This window comes from Agelaius phoeniceus, chromosome 29 (assembly GCF_051311805.1).
Source record: "Agelaius phoeniceus isolate bAgePho1 chromosome 29, bAgePho1.hap1, whole genome shotgun sequence".
Lineage (NCBI taxonomy): Eukaryota > Metazoa > Chordata > Aves > Passeriformes > Icteridae > Agelaius > Agelaius phoeniceus.
This window is the reverse complement of record NC_135293.1, coordinates 1,470,671-1,489,956: the sequence shown is the minus strand read 5'-3', so window position 1 is coordinate 1,489,956 and position 19,286 is coordinate 1,470,671. Positions and strand designations below refer to the sequence as shown.

At 54.0% G+C, this 19,286-nt stretch overlaps 1 protein-coding gene across 1 annotated transcript in view; it reads left to right on the top strand.

Annotated features, from left to right (window-relative positions):
• The window catches only part of PTPRS (protein tyrosine phosphatase receptor type S), a 167,552-nt gene that overhangs the window by 137,429 nt on the left and 10,837 nt on the right, over positions 1-19,286 (top strand). Inside the window, exons 16-26 of the mRNA XM_077191543.1 lie at positions 558-655; positions 807-1,060; positions 1,438-1,531; positions 2,416-2,631; positions 4,146-4,303; positions 5,086-5,097; positions 6,853-6,965; positions 13,354-13,451; positions 15,472-15,595; positions 18,229-18,404; positions 18,951-19,070. Coding sequence (XP_077047658.1) covers positions 558-655; positions 807-1,060; positions 1,438-1,531; positions 2,416-2,631; positions 4,146-4,303; positions 5,086-5,097; positions 6,853-6,965; positions 13,354-13,451; positions 15,472-15,595; positions 18,229-18,404; positions 18,951-19,070 — 1,463 coding nt within the window. The remainder of the gene's footprint in view (positions 1-557; positions 656-806; positions 1,061-1,437; positions 1,532-2,415; positions 2,632-4,145; positions 4,304-5,085; positions 5,098-6,852; positions 6,966-13,353; positions 13,452-15,471; positions 15,596-18,228; positions 18,405-18,950; positions 19,071-19,286) is intronic.

Here is a 19,286-nt window from a genome sequence, read left to right as displayed (position 1 = left end):
CACTCAGTCCCTCCGCTCCTCTCTGCCTTGGGCCAGGTAAGTCCCTTTTACCGCTTTCTTCTAAGTTAAGTCCGGACACCTCCTGTCACTGGCACCTGAAGGGGGGGGCCAGTCGCTGTACAGGTGGGAAGAGCATTTTCTTCAGCTTTTGCAAGCAGCCAAAAGAAAAGAGCAAAAACTAAAAAAAAAAAAAAAAAGAAAAAAAACCAAACCCTCAAGCCATGACCTGGGATGGGTTTTTCTTCACCTGAGCATGCTCAGCCAGGCAGCACCTCGTTCCTGCAGCAGCCACCCAGGCCCAGAGTGTGGGGGCAAAGCCACGTGCCCTGCTGGGGTTAGGCATGGGGACAGGGAGCACTGGGAGATGGACCTTGGCAAAACTCAAGCACAGTGGAGGAGGGAGCAATCCCTTCAGTTCCTGCAGCCGCAGCCAGACCCAGCCTGGCAGGGCCCTCTTCCAGCACTTGACATTCTCTTCCTTCTCTTTCCTGCTCTTCCTTCCCTCTGCTGCCTTTTCTTCTCCTTTCTCCCCTTCCTCCTCACTTTTTTCTCTGCAGTTTTACCCAAAAACTTCAAGGTGAAGATGGTGACAAAGACATCTGTCCTTTTGAGCTGGGAGTTCCCTGAGAATTACAACTCTCCTACCCCATACAAGGCAAGTGGAGGGCAGGAGTTTTTTCCCCCCGTGTGTGCCCCAGCTCTGCAGGGCTGGGTGCTCTGTGTTCCCTGCACATGGAAGGGATGGGGAGGAAGGAGCTGGAGCAGCACCAGCCTTGCTCAGGGAAGAACCTCCTCCTCTCCCACAGATCCAGTACAACGGGCTGCACGTCGACGTGGACGGCCGGACCACCAAGAAACTCATCACACACCTGAGGCCCCGCACCTTCTACAACTTCGTGCTGATGAACCAGGGCAACAGCATGGGGGGGCTGCAGCAGAACGTTGCAGCCTGGACTGCTGCTGACATGTTGTCCAAGAAGCCAGAGGTGACCCACAAGCCTGATGCTGATGGCAACGTGGTGGTGATTCTCCCCGATGTGAAGAGCTCTGTGCCTGTCCAGTAGGTTTCTGTTTAACTGCAAGGGGTGGAGGGCTGAGTTTGTGTTTTGGGGGTCAGCCCTGATGGCTGGAGAGCACCACAGAGCCCCAGGGGCAATAGCAGGAGGGTGATTCCTGCATTTCCAGCCTTCCTGACTGTTGCCTTTTGGAGGCACTTCCACAACTAGCAGGGAAAGCCAAAGAAGTGTGCAGGGAGTGCACAAGGAGATGTGGGGCTGCCACTGAGTCCAGCTCTTTCCAGGAACAACAGCTGTGCTGAATGCAGAATAAGGGGCTCCAGCCAGTGGGGCAGTTTGGGCAAACTCACATCAGTGTGTGTGCTCTCCCTTCTTCCATGGCTAATTCCTTCCGTTTTTTCTTGTCATTCCCAACATTTAGAGCTTTCTACATTGTGGTGGTGCCTCTGAGGAAGTCCCGGGGGGGACAGTTCCTCAACCCCCTGGGCAGCCCTGAGGAGATGGACCTGGAGGAGGTGAGTGTGGCTGAAGCTGGACTCAGCTCAGGGGGGAGAGAGAACAGCGGGAATGGGATGGGGACCTGAGGGCTGGGAGGGGGGTTTGGGGTACCTGTGCTCCTCATCAGTGCAGCCAGGCTGGGAGGGGGGTTTGGGGTACCTGTGCTCCTCATCAGGGCAGCCAGGCTGGGAGGAGGGTTTGGGGTACCTGTGCTCCTCATTCAGGGCAGCCAGGCTGTGAGGGGGATTTGGGGTACCTGTGCTCCTCATCAGGGCAGCCAGGCTGGGAGGAGGGTTTGGGGTATCTGTGCTCCTCATCAGGGCAGCCAGGGAGCAGCCAGGCTGGGAGGGGGGTTTGGGGTACCTGTGCTCCTCACTCAGGGCAGCCAGGCTGGGAGGGAGGATTGAGGTACCTGTGCTCCTCATCAGGGCAGGCAGGCTGGGAGGGGGATTTGGGGTACCTGTGCTCCTCATTCAGGGCAGCCAGGCTGGGAGGAGGGTTTGGGGTACCTGTGCTCCTCATTCAGGGCAGCCAGGCTGGGAGTACCTGTGCTCCTCACTCAGTGCAGCCAGGCTGGGAGGGGGTTTGGGGTACCTGTGCTCCTCATCAGGGCAGCCAGGGAGCAGCCAGGCTGGGAGGGGGGTTTGGGGTATCTGTGCTCCTCATTCAGGGCAGCCAGGCTGGGAGGGGGTTTGGGGTACCTGTGCTCCTCATTCAGGGCAGCCAGGCTGGGAATACCTGTGCTCCTCATCAGGGCAGCCAGGGAGCAGCCAGGCTGGGAGGAGGGTTTGGGGTATCTGTGCTCCTCATCAGGGCAGCCAGGGAGCAGCCAGGCTGGGAGGGGGCTTTGGCTCTCCCTGCTGCTCCCGTGCAGGCTCTCAGGTGCTCTGTGCCCCCGCAGCTGGTGCAGGACATCGCGCGGCTGCGGCGCCGGAGCCTGCGGCACTCGCGGCAGCTGGACTTCCCCCGGCCCTACATCGCCGCCCGCTTCCGCTCCCTGCCCTCCCACTTCATCCTGGGGGACATGAAACACTACGACAACTTTGAGAACAGAGCCCTGGAGCCAGGCCAGAAATACGTGCTCTTCATCCTGGCCGTGCTGCAGGAACCCGAGGCCGTAAGTGCCGCCTGCTTCCCCCGGCCCTTCTGCTCCCTGCCCCAGCCCTGCTGCCCTCCTGGCATCCTGGAGGGGTTTTCTTTCCAGCTGTGGCTCTTGTGCTCGATGAGCTGCTTGTGCTTGTGCCTGCATTTGTGTCTTCCAAGCACCAAGGACAAGAGGAGCTGTGATTGTCCCAGTTGTTGTGGGCAGACCTTGCACACTTGGCTCCAGACTGGAGTCCAGAATGGGGGGGAACAGTGAGCTGTCCCCTCAGGACAGCACAAGAGTTCAGAGAGCCCTGGGTCAAACCCCTTTTCAAACAGTAGTTTCCTTTAAAGGCTGTTCTTTAACTCCTCAGAGCAATGGCCCCAGACATCCTGCTCCTAGAGCATGTCACACTCTGGGCATTGCTAAGTTCCTCTTCAAGCACAGAGGTTTCCATTTTTTTATGGAAAACTACAAGTCCTCTCTACCAATTCAGCATCTCTGCTGTTTTCACTGGGGCTGTACTTGGCTTTAGAAAACAACTATTTTAATATTTACCTGCCTCCTCCCTCACACACAATAGGAAACAGCCTAATACTTTGTTGTTTTTAAATCCCCCTGTGGAATTGTAGCAGAGAGCTATTGGAAATTAAGGGTTTTCAGAGGTTTTTTTCCCCTGTAAATATTTACTTGTGTATTTGATATTAAAGGATTAGGCTGACATGCTCCTGAATGGGTTTCTCAATCGGATTACTGCAGCTTGAGGTAATTTCTGCTTTAGAACAAGGTGCTGCAGACTCACTCCCAGTGGCCTGGATCCACAGCAGCTCCTCAGTGTGGAGCAGCATTCCAGCCTGCTCAGAGCTGATGGAGTTCAAGGAGCCAGAGCCCCTGTTCTTGTCCTGTCCCTGGCTGCTCTCCCAAAGCTGTGCCAGTTCTCTGTGCTGTTAGTTCCTGTGTAGGATGGGAATTCATCCTTTGTCAGGACTCTGAAGGGTTTGGATGTGCCTCTGATCCTCCTCAAGAACCCAGCTCGGTGCAGAGGCAGCAGAGGACACACACAGTGTTTCACTACTTTGTATTTATTTGTCAGGGTTGGTTTTTTTTCAGTCACCAGACCAAGCGTTAATTCTTGTTTTAATCCCTTCCCTCTTGCTCTGTAATCCCCTCTGACTGTCAAAATCCAGATGGTTACGTGAGAGCTTGGGGAAAGTGTCTGTGTGTTTGTGGCAGGGGTGAGGGCTCAGGGCTGTGCTGGAACAGAAGCAGCAGGAATGACAGACACAGGGCAGGCTGCAGCCTCACGTGAGTGTGATCCCTCTGTGCTCTGTCTCACTGGAGCATTGGAAGATACCCCTCATGTGGATGCCCAGGAACAGGGCATTTTCTCTGGGCTGAAGAGGGCATTTTCCCTGGCAGCACTTGGGTTGTGCTGCAGAGAGCTCACATCCTCTCCAGCAATTCCTCCTGTGGAATATCCTGTGCTTGGCTCTCTTCAGTCCCATCCCACCTCTGAGCTGTGTTCCACCCTGTTCCCTGTCTTGCAGACCTATGCTGCCAGTCCCTTCTCTGACCCCATCCAGCTGGACAACCCTGACCCCCAGCCCATCATTGATGGTGAGGAGGGGCTCATCTGGGTCATTGGGCCCGTCCTGGCCGTGGTCTTCATCATCTGCATCGTCATCGCCATCCTGCTCTACAAAAAGTAAGAGCTGCTCACACCTCAGATGGTTCTGAGTGTCCCCAGGGACCTAAAGGGGATTTCTGTCCTGCTCCTGAGGGGAAATCCTTCCCTGAGGCACAAATGCTGGGATGGGAGAGTCTGCCCAGCACAGGAGGGATTAGCAGGGATTTGCTGCCGCAGATGGTGCCCCATGGCCCTCCCAGGAAAGCTGTGCTTGTCCCACAGACACTCCCTTGGGCAGTGAGTGTGTCAGGACCCAGCCTTGCTGCTCCCTGTGGGCACTGGGGAGGCACCCCTGAGCTGGGGGGCAGCAGAGACCTCCACTGCTCTCAGCCTGGTTTTCTGCTGGAGCTGGGAGACAGGAGCAGGGTGTGATTCTTCAGGAGAGAGAAGGGAAAACCCCTTTTTGTCTCCCTTTCCCTTGGCTTTCTGAGCAGCTCATGGGGGTCCCTGAGCACACACAGGGCAAGGGAAGGGGGCAGCAGGGGCTGAGCAAAGTCAGTAAAGGTGGCAATGGCCAGCAGAGGTGGCTCTGCTCAGCCCTGCTCTCCCAGCCCTGCTCCATCTCTGACCTGTGTGTTCCCTCATGCACAGGAGGGTGCCCTCTGCACCCCAGCATGGGAGGCTGCTCTGGGCCAGGGCTCAGGGCTCCTGCTTGGTGTCCCTGTGGCTGGGTGGTCTTTGCTGCTCCCGCCTCTGCTGCCAGGGTTAGAGCTGAGCAAATGCTTCCCCCTAGCTCTGCAAGTCCTTTCTAACCTGAGCATTTTTCTTGTCTTCTCTCCACTTACTGCTTTCCTGGACAGCAAACCAGACAGGTAAGAGCACCAGATTTGCCATTTATTCGGGTTCTTGCTTGCTGTGTGTTAAGCAGTGTTTGCTGTGTGGTGTTGGGGCTTTGTTGGTGCAGTTCCCACCTCTAGATCTGTCCTCACAGAAACCCCATGTCAGACTAGCTGGGACCATGTTTGAATTGGGGCAGAAAAAGCAAAGCAAGCCCAGCTTTCTCCTGTTTGTCCATTCCTAAATGAAACGGCCCTTTCTCAGGTTGAGCAGCAGTGACAGTAAATGGCTCATAAAGTGCTGGGTTAATGGAGCAGAGAAGCTCTCATTTGTGTGGCAGTCAGAGGTGAAAGTGGGTTTCTGCCTGTCTGGCTGCTCCACACGGGCTGTCCCTGAGCCAGTGGCACAGTGCAAGCAGGATTCTCACAGCTGGGCTGGCCTTGTCCTGTGGCAGAAGCTGCTCTGTCCCCTCAGCCAAGGGCTTCTGACAGAGTCTGTTTATGACTGCAGAAATGAGGCTTTTTCCCAAGCATTTCCAAGTCTGGAAGAGCTTTCACTGAAAGTAACTGATGGGTTCAGTCCATGAACTGTTAACAGCAGTTTCAGAACTGCAGCAAAAATAAACCCAAACTGCAAAGTGGTGTCATTCCAAAATGCTGCCCCATGCAGAGCTGGCAGGGCTCAGACCACTTCTTCTGGCTATTAATGACATCAAGAGACAGCTAAAAATGTCCTGAATAACCTCCTGTCTGCCTAAGTGATTGCCATTGCTGCTGCAGGCAGATGATTGGAGGCTTGAACAGGAGAGGTGAGCAGCTCCACAGCCCCTTGCTGGAAGGGCTGGGACCACCTTTCCCACCTCGGGGTTTGGGGCCAAATTCTCTGCCCTCTGGAGAGCTTCAGCTCCCAGCAGCAGCTCATCACTGCTTCTCTGCTAGGAGTTATCACATCTTTAGGTCAGCACTGGGCTTTGCTTCTAAATTCTCTTCAAGGAGAATGAGCCAGGTCAGCAAAGACTTTTTCAGCTGCCTAAGCTAACCTAAGCCATTTGGAGGGAAATATATTAGGAAGCACTTCCATGTGCAGCTCAGCTGGCGGGTTGGAGCAGGCTCTGGTGCCTGGCAAGGAGAGGTGGATCTCAGCAGGCACAGCTGTGCTGGGAGAGGATGTGTCTACACTGTTTGTTGAACCCACATTTTTAGGGTTCTGCAGTTCACAGAAGATTGAAAACTGCTGCTCTGACTTCTCTGCCTGCAGCAGGGCAGCTCTGAGAGCTCCTGAACAAGCCAACAGCAATATCAGAGCTCAAAACCCAAGGTCATGGCCAGGAGATTCTGTACTTTTCCAAACGATTCTGCTGGCTCTGGTGCTCTCAGGCTGGAAATGGCTTGGCCAGATTGGAACATTTTTTGCTCTGCAGAGTTCAGTGGGGGCTGCTCTGAGCAGGGAGGGTGAGGTATGAGTTCACAGCACCTCAGCTGCTCCTGGCTGCCAGTTTGTGCTGCTGCTGGGAGAAGGGGGGGAATTTCCAGACTTACCTGAAAGCTGCTGAGGGGCTCCCAGGCCATTGTCAACCCCTAAAACATAGCATTGGCAAGCCTTCCAAACCTCATCCCTTTTCTGATGTTTTATGTACTTTACACCCTTGGCTGCACCTTTGCTTTTCTGTGGGAGCTTTGCTCGTGCCTGAACATGAGTAGCTGAGAAATAGCTGAGACCACAAGGCCCAGAAGCTAAGCTGCTTTTTCTTTCTGGTCTCTTTTGTTTCTTTTTTTGGCTTTGTTGCGAAGCAAACGGAAAGATTCAGAGCCACGGACCAAGTGCCTCTTGAACAACGCTGAGATTGCCCCCCACCACCCCAAGGACCCCGTGGAGATGAGGAGAATCAACTTCCAGACTCCAGGTAACCTGCTGCTGACCAGCCTGTCCTGCTGGGGAGGCAGGAGAGGGCACCTGGCCCTTCCCTGAGCCCTCCCTGCCTGCCTGCAGCTGCTGAGGCACAGCCAGGAGAGCCAGAGCTGCCCTTGGGCACAGCCAGGAGAGCCAGAGCTGCCCTAGGGCACAGCCTGGAGAGCCAGAGCTGCCCTTGGGCACTGCCTGGAGAGCCAGAGCTGCCCTTGGGCACAGCCTGGAGAGCCAGAGCTGCCCTTGGGCATTGCCTGGAGAGCCAGAGCTGCCTTTGGGCACAGCCAGGGAGAGCCAGAGCTGCCTTTGGGCACAGCCTGGAGAGCCAGAGCTGCCCTTGGGCATTGCCAGGAGAGCCAGAGCTGCCCTAGGGCACAGCCTGGAGAGCCAGAGCTGCCTTTGGGCACTGCCTGGAGAGCCAGAGCTGCCCTTGGGCACAGCCTGGAGAGCCAGAGCTGCCTTTGGGCACAGCCTGGAGAGCCAGAGCTGCCTTTGGGCACAGCCTGGAGAGCCAGAGCTGCCTTTGGGCACAGCCTGGAGAGCCAGAGCTGCCCTTGGGCACAGCCAGGAGAGCCAGAGCTGCCTTAGGGCACAGCCAGGAGAGCCAGAGCTGCCTTAGAGCACAGCCAGGAGAGCCAGAGCTGCCTTAGAGCACAGCCTGGAGAGCCAGAGCTGCCTTAGAGCACAGCCTGGAGAGCCAGAGCTGCCCTTGGGCACAGCCTGGAGAGCCAGAGTTGCCCTTGGGCACAGCCTGGAGAGCCAGAGCTGCCTTAGGGCACAGCCAGGAGAGCCAGAGCTGCCCTTGGGCACTGCCTGGAGAGCCAGAGCTGCCCTTGGGCACAGCCAGGAGAGCCAGAGCTGCCTTTGGGCACTGCCTGGAGAGCCAGAGCTGCCCTAGGGCACAGTGAGGGAGCCCCAGCCCTGTCTGTGCTCAGTGGGGATGCTGAGAGCCACCTTTGCTGGCATCCTCAAGGACCTTGCACAGGCTGTGCCCGGTGCTGGCAAGGCAGAAGAAGGGTTTTCCTGGATTTCCAGAGAAATTGGTGCCTTCTGGGCTGAGCTCCGAGTGCAGTGGCTGTGCCAGTGCTGCCCTGCGCCCCAGCTGGGAGCTCCTGGGTGGAGAGATGCAGTGTGGCAGCCTGCCCAGCACCCAGTGCTCCAGCCACACCTGGAGCTGGTGTTTCTGCTGCCAAACCACTGCTGCTGGGAGCCAGGGGCTGTGCAAGGGGAAAGGAGCTGGTTGGTGCAGGTGAGGCAGCTTCTCCTCACTTGGTGCAGATGCTGTGATGGAACCCCAGGCTGGTTGGGCTTTGGGAGCACCTTCAAGGCCACTCAGTTCCACCCCAGGCTGCTCCCAGCTTTGTCCAGCCTGGCCCTGGGCACTGCCAGGGCTGGGCCAGCCTGTGCCACAGTGCTGAGCTCTGGGCACCTCCCTCCTGCACACACGTGTCCCCATGTCCATGCATGTCCCAGCTGCCTGCATGGCACCTCTGCAGCACCCCTGGCGAGTCCTCACCCAGATGGACACGTGGCCATGCTGACCCAGTGCCTGGCCACACCTCTGCCTCCAAGTTCCTGGTGCTCAAGGCTTTGGAAGGGAATTTATTGTGCTTTTTGGGGGCTGGCTGTTGTTTTCAGTTTGTTTGTATTTTTTTTTTCTTTGCTGTGTGCTCGTTGGTAATGTTTCTGTAGCTCCTGTTTCCCCTTCCCATCCCAGTCCTGTCCTTAGCATTGTCCAGTTTCCTTAGAGTGGGGCTGGCAGGAGGGACAGAGAGCAGGGCTGAGCTGAGGGGCTCTTATCAAAATGAGATAGGAAGCACTGTGGGGATCAGCCCAGGCTCAGGAGCAGTGCTGAGCTGAGGGATGGCAGCAGGTTCACTGCAGGTCCAGCACAGGTAGGTCCCTAAATCAGCTCTTAGAGCAGCTCTTGCAGCAGAGTCTGCAGGTGTTGGAGACCTTCTGAGTGCTCCCAGCTGCAGCTCAGCACTTTGTCTGGCTTGGTTTGGGTTTTTTGCCCTTGTCTGGTGCTTCCTTTGGGAGCATCCTGTGGCTGCTCCAGGTGGAGGGAGGTGGGAGAGACCCAAGAGAAGGAGCTGCACTGCCTCAGATGAAAAGACTGTGCTGAGATAAAAGTAAAAAGCTGTGGCCTTCCAGCTTGGTGCCAAGAGGCAGCTGGAAGTGCTGGTTCATGGGTTTCCCTCACTGGGGGTTTCTCTGTGTGCCACAGGACAGCAGAGTCAGCAGGTAATGGGATGGATGGAGTCAGTCTTGTGTTGACCCCACTGCTTTGGACATCCTGTACCTCTGAATTCTGGCTCTGGGAGGTTTATAAAGGGTACCTGAGACATCAAGACCTGCATTAAGGCTCTGCAGATCCCAAAAGACACTGCCTGTGTCCAGTCTGCCTTTAGGAGATGCTTTCCTTTCCAAGTCTCTCTGGCCAGAGTTGACCTACCTGGTGTTACTCTGCTCTATCATTTGTTAAACACTAAAAGGTTTTAAAGGATTTGGGGGAGTTGGTCACCTGCCTCCCACAGAATTTTGGAAACGTTGGGTGAAAATGGGAATGGATGGAAAAATGAGCTTGGAATGTGTTGGTGGTTGTGGTGCAGTTTGCAGGGGAAGAATCCACAGGTGCTCTCTGAGTTAAAGGCATTTAAATTCAATAAATTGTGGTTCAGAAGGGGCCTGTAGGTTCTTCTCCAGACCCCAGGCAGAATCTCCATTGTGTCCCCAGCAGTGGAACAGAGGAGGGACATGGGAATGGGAATGTGCAGCTCAGAGAGGGGACAGCATAGCACACCTTAGATATCCTGTCCTAATCAGCACAAAAATACCTTTCTTTTCCTCTTTAGATTTATGTTGGTTTTTGTTTTTTGGTTTTTTTTTTAATTAGCATGAAATTTTTACAAAAGTGTATCTTTTATTTATTTATTTTTTACTGTTTTCTGCAGATTCTGGTCTGAGCAGCCCTCTCAGTGACCCTGAGTTTGACTTGGAAAGTTAGTTCCTGTGTGTTTTTGTTCCTGTTGGTTTCATTTTCCCCCCTCCCATTATTATTTTCCTCTTCTATCACTTTCCTTTCCAATTCTTGTTCCGTTCCTGTTACTATTTTTTGATTTTTCTCCGTGTTCCTGCGGTGTTTGCCCATCTCATCCCTTTTCTGTGCCATCTGTGTGTCTGAACTGTGCTTCCAGTTTTACAGTTTCCCCTCAGAGCCCTTTGGAGGACACGGGGAGCAGCTGGGGTCTCGTCCAGCCCTCGCTGTCCCAGGAGGATCCAGGGCTGCCTTTCCCCCTGTGGCAGATGTTCCGTGGCTGCTGCTTGGCTCAGTGTCCTCAGTGTCCCCTGTTTTTTGTGCCCTGGTGTCACTGGGGGGGGGGTTGTGCTTTGGTGTTTGCAATGCAGGGAAAGGGAAACTGGAGCTGCAGCTGCTGATCCCCCTCTGAAAGAGCCATGCAGGCACCTTTTCATTCATGGGGGGAAAAAAGTGATTTCCCAGCTGTGGCAGGTGCCTGCTCCTTGGCACTGAGCTGTTCCAGCAGCACAGGGAGCAGAGGCCACCCCAGATTTCACAGGAGTTCCTCCAGCCACGGTGACTTTGCAGGATAATGGGCTCTGGCAGATGTCAGGGTGATGTCTTGGCTGGTGCACAGAGAATCAAGTCTTTTGTGATAAGATTAGAGAGATTCAAGTGATTGAAATGTTAGATGAGACTGGCTCGAAAAGATTTCATCCCATTAGGAGCCAAGATCCCAGCCTTGCTGGGTGGTGTGGGCTTGGATTTTTTTTTTTTTAATACTGGGCAGGGAAGGATGTGAGGTTTCAGCTGACAAATGTGAAGAGTCACAGATGCTGCTTGTGCTGGGAGATGCAAGGGCTGGGAAATCTCCCTGGGTAGCTACACCCAAATATTGGTCTCTTTGGTATGGAATATGTCACCATTGTCCTCTCATTGTAACAGAGGGGATGTGGGTATTTTCCTGGCTGAACTCAGCCCCTCACACCCCAGATGAGTTCCTGCATTAAAGGAGAGAAGAGCTGAGGCAGTGCCACTCCTGCCTCATCCCATGGCAAACTCAGGATCCTACTGCAAACCCCGTGCACTTGGCATTTAGACCAGGGCAGTGTTTATTGCTTCAGAGGTTCTTTTATTCCAAAGAGCCCTGGGAAACAATCCCATGAGGAGTTTCTGTCCTTAGCAGCAGCAGAACAAGGCGAGTTGCCACGTGCTCCCAGCCAGGCTCTGAGCAGGGAGGGCTGGAGGGGGAGCAGGATGATCCCAGCAAAGGGCAGAGCTGCTGGGGTCACACTCTGGGCTTTTCCTGGGGTTTTATGAAGGAAATCTGTGAAATTCCTTCAAGGGCAAGGTGAGTCCTCATTCCAGATTGGCACAGTTGGCCTTTCCCATGCAGCCCACAGGCTCAGAGCTTCTTGCTCATGTTGCTCCATGACTTCTGAGCCAAGGAGGATCTGGGGTTTTTCTTCCTTGTTACAACTGGGGTTTCAGATTGTTTATTTTCTCCTTTTAACATACACATCCATGGAGTGTTGGTGGTGTTAAACTGGTTTGGTCTGATGTGGAACATCCCAGCCAGGGTGGCCTCCCCATCCCACACTGAGAGAGGAGCAGCTCCTCCCACCAGCCCAGCCTGCAGCTGGTGCTGGGGTGGATGGCAGCCCCCCTCCATGCAGGTGGAGAAATAACCTCCTCCAGGTGTGATGGGACAGGACAACAAGAGACTAAATGGGAGTTTTTCCTCCATGAGCCAAGAGAGGTTTCCTGCCCTGATCCCAGCAGGCTGGGATGGAGCCAGCACAGCCCCCAGGATAGTTCAGGGTTATTTTTGTGAGCTTTTTTTGGTCTATTTCCCCTCTTCATCTATTTTCAGCCCTATTTCCTCGTGCTGAAAATAGATGTGTGGTGAGCTTAGGAGAAACCTGTCCAGATTTGGCAGACTCACCCCGTGCCCAGGCCTGGGGGAAGCAGCACCTCTCCCAAGTCACTGTAAAACTGAGGATGTCATGCTTGCTTTGCCATCTCTGTGCTGAGTTTTCAGAGTATCTGACCATGCTGCTGCCACGCCGCTGCTTTGTCACCCACCAACACCCACGGGGCTCGAAATTCTCCCTGGCTTCCATCTCTTCTCCACTCCTGTCCTTCTCATCGGGGGCACTGCCCAGGGCTTCTCACAATGCTGCTCTCCAGGCCTCTGGGGAGGCTGGCAGACAGCATGGGAAGCCTTTGGAAAAACATAATCTGATGCAGATGAGCAAAGCACGGAGAGCTTTTCCTTTCCTGTGGGTTTGCAGCAAAGCCTTTGAGGGACTGTGGGCAGGGAAGGGTCTCTGCTCTTCCCAGAGCTCCAGCTGCCCCTTTCAGAGCAGGATGTGCAAATCCCAGGCTGAGAACTGAGTCAGCCATGGCTGAGATGTGCCCCAGTTGGACCAGTCCGACCCAGTGGGACCTCCCAGTATGGCCCCAGTGAGTTCCCTGGCAGCTCTGGCTGCCTCAACAGCAGCACACCCAAGTGCTGGGGGCATTGCAGGGGCAGCAGCTGAACCATCTCAGGAGCATCAGGCCCAATCCCCGTGCCTGAGCAGGATCTGCTGCCCGTCCATCCCAGCTGGATGGGGCTGTACAGCCCAGCCCACAGCAGTGGCAGGGAGGGCTGTGCTGCAGAGGGAACATCCCCCAGCAGCCAGGAGTGGGAGCAGGAGCCTGCTGGGTGCTTCCAGGCCTGGCTGCTCTCTGGGAATGCTGGAGGTCAGAGCTCAGTGCCCATGAGCAGACCGAGAACTTCCAGAGGCGGCGCTGCGCAAAAAGCAACCCAGAGAATCCCTGAGGTCGGAAAAGACCTTCAAGATCATCAAGTCCAGTTCCTGAAAAGCCTCCCCTGCTTCCCCCCATCTGCATATTCCCATCTCCTGCCCACATCTCCATGGTTGGCTGGATCTGCCCCTGCCTCCCTTTCTGTTGGAGCTGGTTCCTGATCCTGGCGGGTGCTGTGCCATTTGCTGCGTGGGTTCCTCTGGCAGCGTTTGCTCATTCCAAGTCCACTTTGGAATCGCTAACACGCATCTGCTCTTCGGATTTTCCTTTTTGTTTTGCTCTGATTTCCACATTGAAAATGGGGCCATCACGGGAACACTCTCATTTTACTGTGGTTTTATTTTTTTTTAATTTCCTTGATTTTTATTTTTTTACTTCCAAGGACACAATTTCGAGCCCTGAATTCTTCTCTTCTAACCTCCCTACTTTCATTGCAGATCTTACATTGTAATTTATTTTCTTTTCTTGTTCCTTCTTTCTTATAAAATGCGCAACGGTTGTGAATTTTAGTCATTATTAAATGAGATCCTTTTCCTGCTGTCTTGTCTTTTAGGTATGCTCAGCCACCCACCCATCCCCGTTTCCGAGCTGGCTGAACACACAGAGCATCTCAAAGCTAATGATAACCTGAAATTATCCCAAGAGTATGAGGTATGAGCAAGAGTGAGTGCTGTGCATGGGTTTGCAGAGCCAGGAATTAGGGAATTCAGACAGGCCTTCATCCAAATGAACAGCTTCATTTTAAAGACCTGGTTAGCTGAAATTTAAAAGCTATTTATGTATTGAAAATTAAGTACTTGCTGAGAGCTTTGCTGGGTTCAATTCTAGCTCATAAAAAGAAAGAGGTTGGTCCATGAGCTGCTCCTGTTGGCTCAGCAGAGGCTGAGCTCCCTCAGAGAAGGGATGCAGTCCTGGAAGGGATGGAGCTGCCCTTGGGGTGCCCATGACTTGCTGCTGGACACAGGAGACCGAGTGAAGGACTGTGACACCCAATTTTTACAGCTGAGCTTGGGTGAGATGAGCAGGGAGTGCTCCACAGCTGATGCCATCAGCAGCCATGGAGCTAAAGATGGGAAAACAGGATGATTTGTGCTTGCTTGTCTTTTCTGAGGGGTTTAGGCACGTTTTCCCTATCCTGGTAGTGACAGGGAAAAGGTAATGACCAATCCCAGACTGGTCTGGGTTGGAAGCACCTAAAAGCCCATCCAGGGCCACCCCTGCCATCAGCAGGGACCTTCCACTGTCCCAGGGTGCCCCAAGCCCTGTCCAGCCTGGCCTTGGGCACTGCCAGGGATCCAAGGGCAGCCACAGCTGCTCAGGGCCTCCCCACCTCACAGGCAGGAATTTCTCCTAATACCCAACCTAAAACCTCTGTCAGTTTAAAGCCCCTTGTGCTATCATTCCATGCCCGTGTAAAAAGCCTCTCTCTGCTCCTGGTTTTGTTGCTGAAAGACATCAAATGCCCTGGCATTTTTAGGCTAATGGTGAGTCTGGACTGCCCGTGTCTGTTTGCAGGCAGGGAGCCTGGGGATGTTTTCCAAACCAAGGGATGCTTCTCCCTGCCCTGACTCCCTGATCCCCGGGCACCTGGAGCAGGGTCAGGCCTTGGAGAAGGCCCATTCTGCTCTGCCTGGGTCTCTCCTCCCACGCTGGGTCTCAGGGGCAGCAGCAGCTCGTTCTGTGCTCCATCCAGATTCCAGAGGCTGATCTGCATAATGCCACATCCCGAGTGCCCTGGCTCTGAGCCAGCCCAGCCTCCTCCAGAGGGAGAGCCAGAGCTGAACAAACATCGCTAATGAAGTGAAGGCGAGGCATGATTAGAGGGATGGAGAGCAAACAGACACATTACAATAGTATAAATACCCATTAGTTAGGAATTCTCCACAGCCAGAGCGAGCTCTGAGCTCTGTTTTGTGGATGGTTTTGTAGCAGCTGTGCCCGGGGGTTGGGCACAGCCAGGGAGGGTAGCAGGGGCTGGCTCAGAGGGGTGGGTCTGGGATCTGGGACCCCGTCCCCAAAGGGTGGCAGTCAGAGGGAGAGCAAGCAGCAGCAAACACAGCTCTGCACGTTCCTGCCAAGCCTCCAATTGAGGCAAACCCCAAGGGCTCTGCAAAATGATGAAGGAATTAAGCCCTTGTTTTATTTAATTCTCTGGCTGAGGATTTAGAGGTAAACGTAATTAACCTAATTTCCATATCTGGGACAGCTGGACTTTAGAGAGGGAAAAAAACCCGACCACCAAACCTGGCATAAATCACTAGGACAGGCAGAGGGGATTTTTCTCTCCAGTGCATTTCATTGTTTATTCCTTCATCCCTTCTAGGAAAAATCCATGTTGATTGAGTGTCCTAGGGCTGGGGTCCCTACCCCTGTTTTGTGCTGGGGGATGCACTCTTGTCCCTGCCAGGTTCCTGTGGGGCTTCCTCCCCATTTGCACTGGAAACCTTTGGTGCTGAGTCCAGAGGGGGAATGACCTCAGATATTCCACCTGGGGCCAAGGGAGATGGGACCAAGGGGCTGGGGCTTTCCCACAGCAAAGCTGGGTTCTGGCAAATTGTGATTGCTGTGCTCCTCAGTGCGACCTGCAGAGCCACGTGGAGCAAGAGCTCAGAACTGCATTTGCTGCTTTTCTCCTCACTGGCTCTCCCATTTCCTCTCCCAATCCCTGCAGTCCATCGACCCTGGCCAGCAGTTCACCTGGGAGCACTCCAACCTGGAGGTGAACAAGCCCAAGAACCGCTACGCCAACGTGATCGCCTACGACCACTCCCGGGTCATCCTGCTGCCCATCGAAGGTAGGCAGGGAGCACCCCCTGCTCCAGGCAGGGCTGGGTGCATTCCTGCAGGGAACACACGCTCTTCTCTCATCTCTATTTATATTCTTCTCTTTACGTCTCCCTGGGAGTTTGGCAAGCAGGAGATACCTCTGTAAACCAGGCATTTGTTAAATTCTGGTGACTGACATATTCCCCTGGAGCTGCAATCCCTCATATCAAGGGCTGGTTTATCAAGAAACTGCCTTCCCTTTGCTTGGAGATGCCTGTTTGATGCATCTCTGACTAACAGGAAGCATTCAGACCACATAGTGCTTTAGAGGGAGCAGAGCAGGGTGGTGGGAACACAGAGCAGGGCTGCTCAGGGAGGAGTGGAAGCAAGCCCAGGGCTGGTTGTACAAATGTGAGAGGCAGCAGGAGCAGCAGAGATGTGGCCACTGAGTTGTAGAGGCACAAAGATCACTTGATATGAGGCCCCTGCTGCAGCCCTGGCCCCTAAAAGGCTGGGGATAAGAAGGGGTTAGAGCAGGCCTGGCAGGTCATAAATTGTTTCCTGAGCTGCTTATGTGAGCAATGGTGCAGTCAGAAAATTTACATTAAATTTCACAACTCGTGGCTCTTGACAGAGCTGCTCCAGTGCACGCCAGGATAAGAGGGGCTTGAGATGGAGTTGAACAGGGCACCTGCTTGGGTTGCTGCTGCCAAGATAATGCTGGAGTTTCATGGGCTCAGGATGTGGCTGTGCCGGGTGGATAAAGCCTTCGAGGCCAGTCTTGCGTTGCCAAGAGCTGATCATCAGAGCAGAGAGGATGTGGGATGTCCTGGTAACTGCCTGGTGAATGGAGAGGTTAATTCCAAAGCCTTTGAGACCAGGGAATTGCTAAAATAATCTCCCTGTGCCACGGTAGCTCTGAGGGGCACGGGGAAGGGGGAGAGCTGAGGCAGCAGCGGAGCAGGGTGATTTGCCAAAAACCTGCACAAATCTGGATTGCTCTGGTCTGCTATTAGAGGGCTTTAAATGTTTCTCCTTGTGAAGCTGACTGTGTTCTGCCTTGGTTTAATTCCGAGATTAATATTGTATGAGCCAAGGAAAGCAGAGGCTTTAAAAAGTTGCTTTGTCATTCAAGGGAGGGGAGAAGAGCACAAGCGAGGGAGTGAAGGACACTTGGGCTGGTCTTGGATCTGGGGCTGGATGCAGGCAGCAGTTCCAGCTCTGCCCAGGGCTCTGTGAGGGACCAACAGTGCAAGGATGATGGGCCAAGGTTGAATTTTCAAGCATGTGAGAGGTTCTGACATGTCTTGGCTCCTGTGCTCCTTCCTACCAGGCTCTATTTTATGTTCAGGGCTGGAAGATGAAAGGAGCTGGAGGAATTATAGTTTTGTTGCTTTTTCTTTGTTTGAAATCTGGATTTGTCGAGGATGCAGACTGCCTGCTTGGTCAGGAAGAAGCAGTGGCTTTAATTCTGTGACTTCTCTGAAGCTGAGGCTGTCACACAGTGAAACCTTGCAGGAGCTCACGCCACCATTTCAAATGACAGAGTGGACCCTAGGGGGCTGCAGAGGAGATTAATTCTGGAAGCTCAGCCTTAAACATGCTCCTGCCATGGCAGCCACCTTCTCTCCCTCCTGAAATTTCAGGCTGGGAAGCAGCAAGGGTAGGGAACCCTGCAGAAATTTCATCAAAAGCCATTTCCCAGCAGCTGAAGTTCCCGAGTGCCCTTGAGGACAGGGAGGTTGCTCTGGGCTCACCCCTGGCCAGGAGCAGCCCCCATTGCTGCAGCCCAATCCCCGCTGGTGCTGCTCCCAGCCTTGGCTCCCCTGCAGACAGGAGTGAAGGGCTCTGCACCGAGTTAATCATGGGTTTGCAGATCCTGCCAGCCTTGCCAGGCACTCGCTGTGCTCGGGAGCAGCCAAAGCAGCCCCGAGTGCTCCGTGCCAGGCGCCGGCTCTGGAGCTGAACCTGGGCAGCGCCGCCTGCCAGGGGCGTTTTAACTTCAGAGCAGCTTTCTCCTGCCATGTCCCAATCAACCTCTTCACTCTGGCAGTGCCTCCTGCTCATCCCAAACCCTCAAGCAGGGACCCAGGCGAGCAGCTGGAGCTCAATAGCCTGTAACTCATGCGAGTAGGGAAAAAAAACACTCTTAAAAATGACAGCGGGCAATTTACAGCAAGTCAAAGCCTGTAATTTCAAAGCCTTCATTGGCTAAATCAAGCCTGGCTTTATTCTTTACTCTGTCCAGCTGTAGCTCAATGCCTGGCATTAGACTATGGGCCACACAGTCATTGACCAGGTGCATTTGCTGCCTGGGCTCGGGGCAGGCTGGGACAAGGACTCGGGTTTGTCCTATGGACACTGATGCAGCAGGAGCCCTGCTCCAGGACTTTGCTTCTGTTGAACACATGAGTAAAAACACCACAGTTTCAAGGCCTGATATTTGGTCTCTTTAATACCTTTTGCAAGGAGTTACTGTCTCTCTGCAGTACAGGAGCTTGAGCTTAGAAAGCCTTGCCAGGAGCTTGGGTCATCCTAACCCACCAAGGCTCTGATGTTTCTGCAGTGAGCTTCTCTCTAACAGCAACCCTGCAAAAATCTCCTCGTGCTTCCAGCTGTGTGAAGTCCTTGCAGATGCCTGATTTTTGCTGATTTGACACAGGAATTGTGGGCAGTGATTACATCAATGCCAACTACATCGACGGGTACCGGAAGCAGAACGCCTACATTGCCACCCAGGGGCCCCTGCCAGAGACCTTTGGGGACTTCTGGAGGATGGTGTGGGAGCAGCGCTCAGCCACCATTGTCATGATGACTAAGCTGGAGGAGAAATCACGGGTAAGATGCATGAGAGGGATGACTGGTTAGTCATAATCCAGGGGGATTGGAGGGGAGAGTCGAGGGAACAGCAAATCCCTTTGATGTGCAGCCAGGGGGGGATTTCTGCCTGCTCTGCCAGCACCCTGAAAGTTCAGTGATTCATTGCTTTCAAAAAAACAAACCATTCACCCTGGAAAGCTGCAGCCTCCTTGGCAACTCCAGGAGAAGGGGCTGCTGGATCCCACTGCATGTCTGTCTTGGAGTTAATCATGTGGCAAGTTTCACATTCACTTCTCTTGTTTAACAAGCCCCAGTACATTCCCTCTAATCTTCAGGATCATTCCAGTCTGTTGTCTGTGGGATTGGTGTAGCATCAAAGTCTGTGCTTAGTCAGTAGGAGCTTTTTCTGATGGGTTTGTCCCTGTCCTGGTGCTGTGCAGAGACACTCCTTGCACCTCCCTTGCCTTTGCCACCAGCTTCCCCTGTACCAGGGCGGTTTGGAAATGAGCATCCCCTCCCAGTGAAGGGTTTGCCCAGCACTGAGCCATCCCTCCTGCCTTGCAGATAAAGTGTGACCAGTACTGGCCAGGCCGAGGCACAGACACCTACGGAATGATCCAGGTGACCTTGCTGGACACCATTGAGCTGGCCACCTTCTGCGTCAGGACCTTCTCCCTGCACAAGGTGAGCTGCCTCCTGCTCCTCTTCTCCCTGGAGAGGGGCTGGAACACTCCTGGTGAACTGCAGGAATACTCAAGGGTTTCTCTTAGGGGAAAAACTCAGAACAGTGGAGGGGAAGGGGTCACATAACCTGAACTATTTACACCTGCAGGCTCCAGTTACAAAGGGGTCTCAGGCTGCAACATTCCAAAAGATCAATAAATCTTTGATGTCACCCAC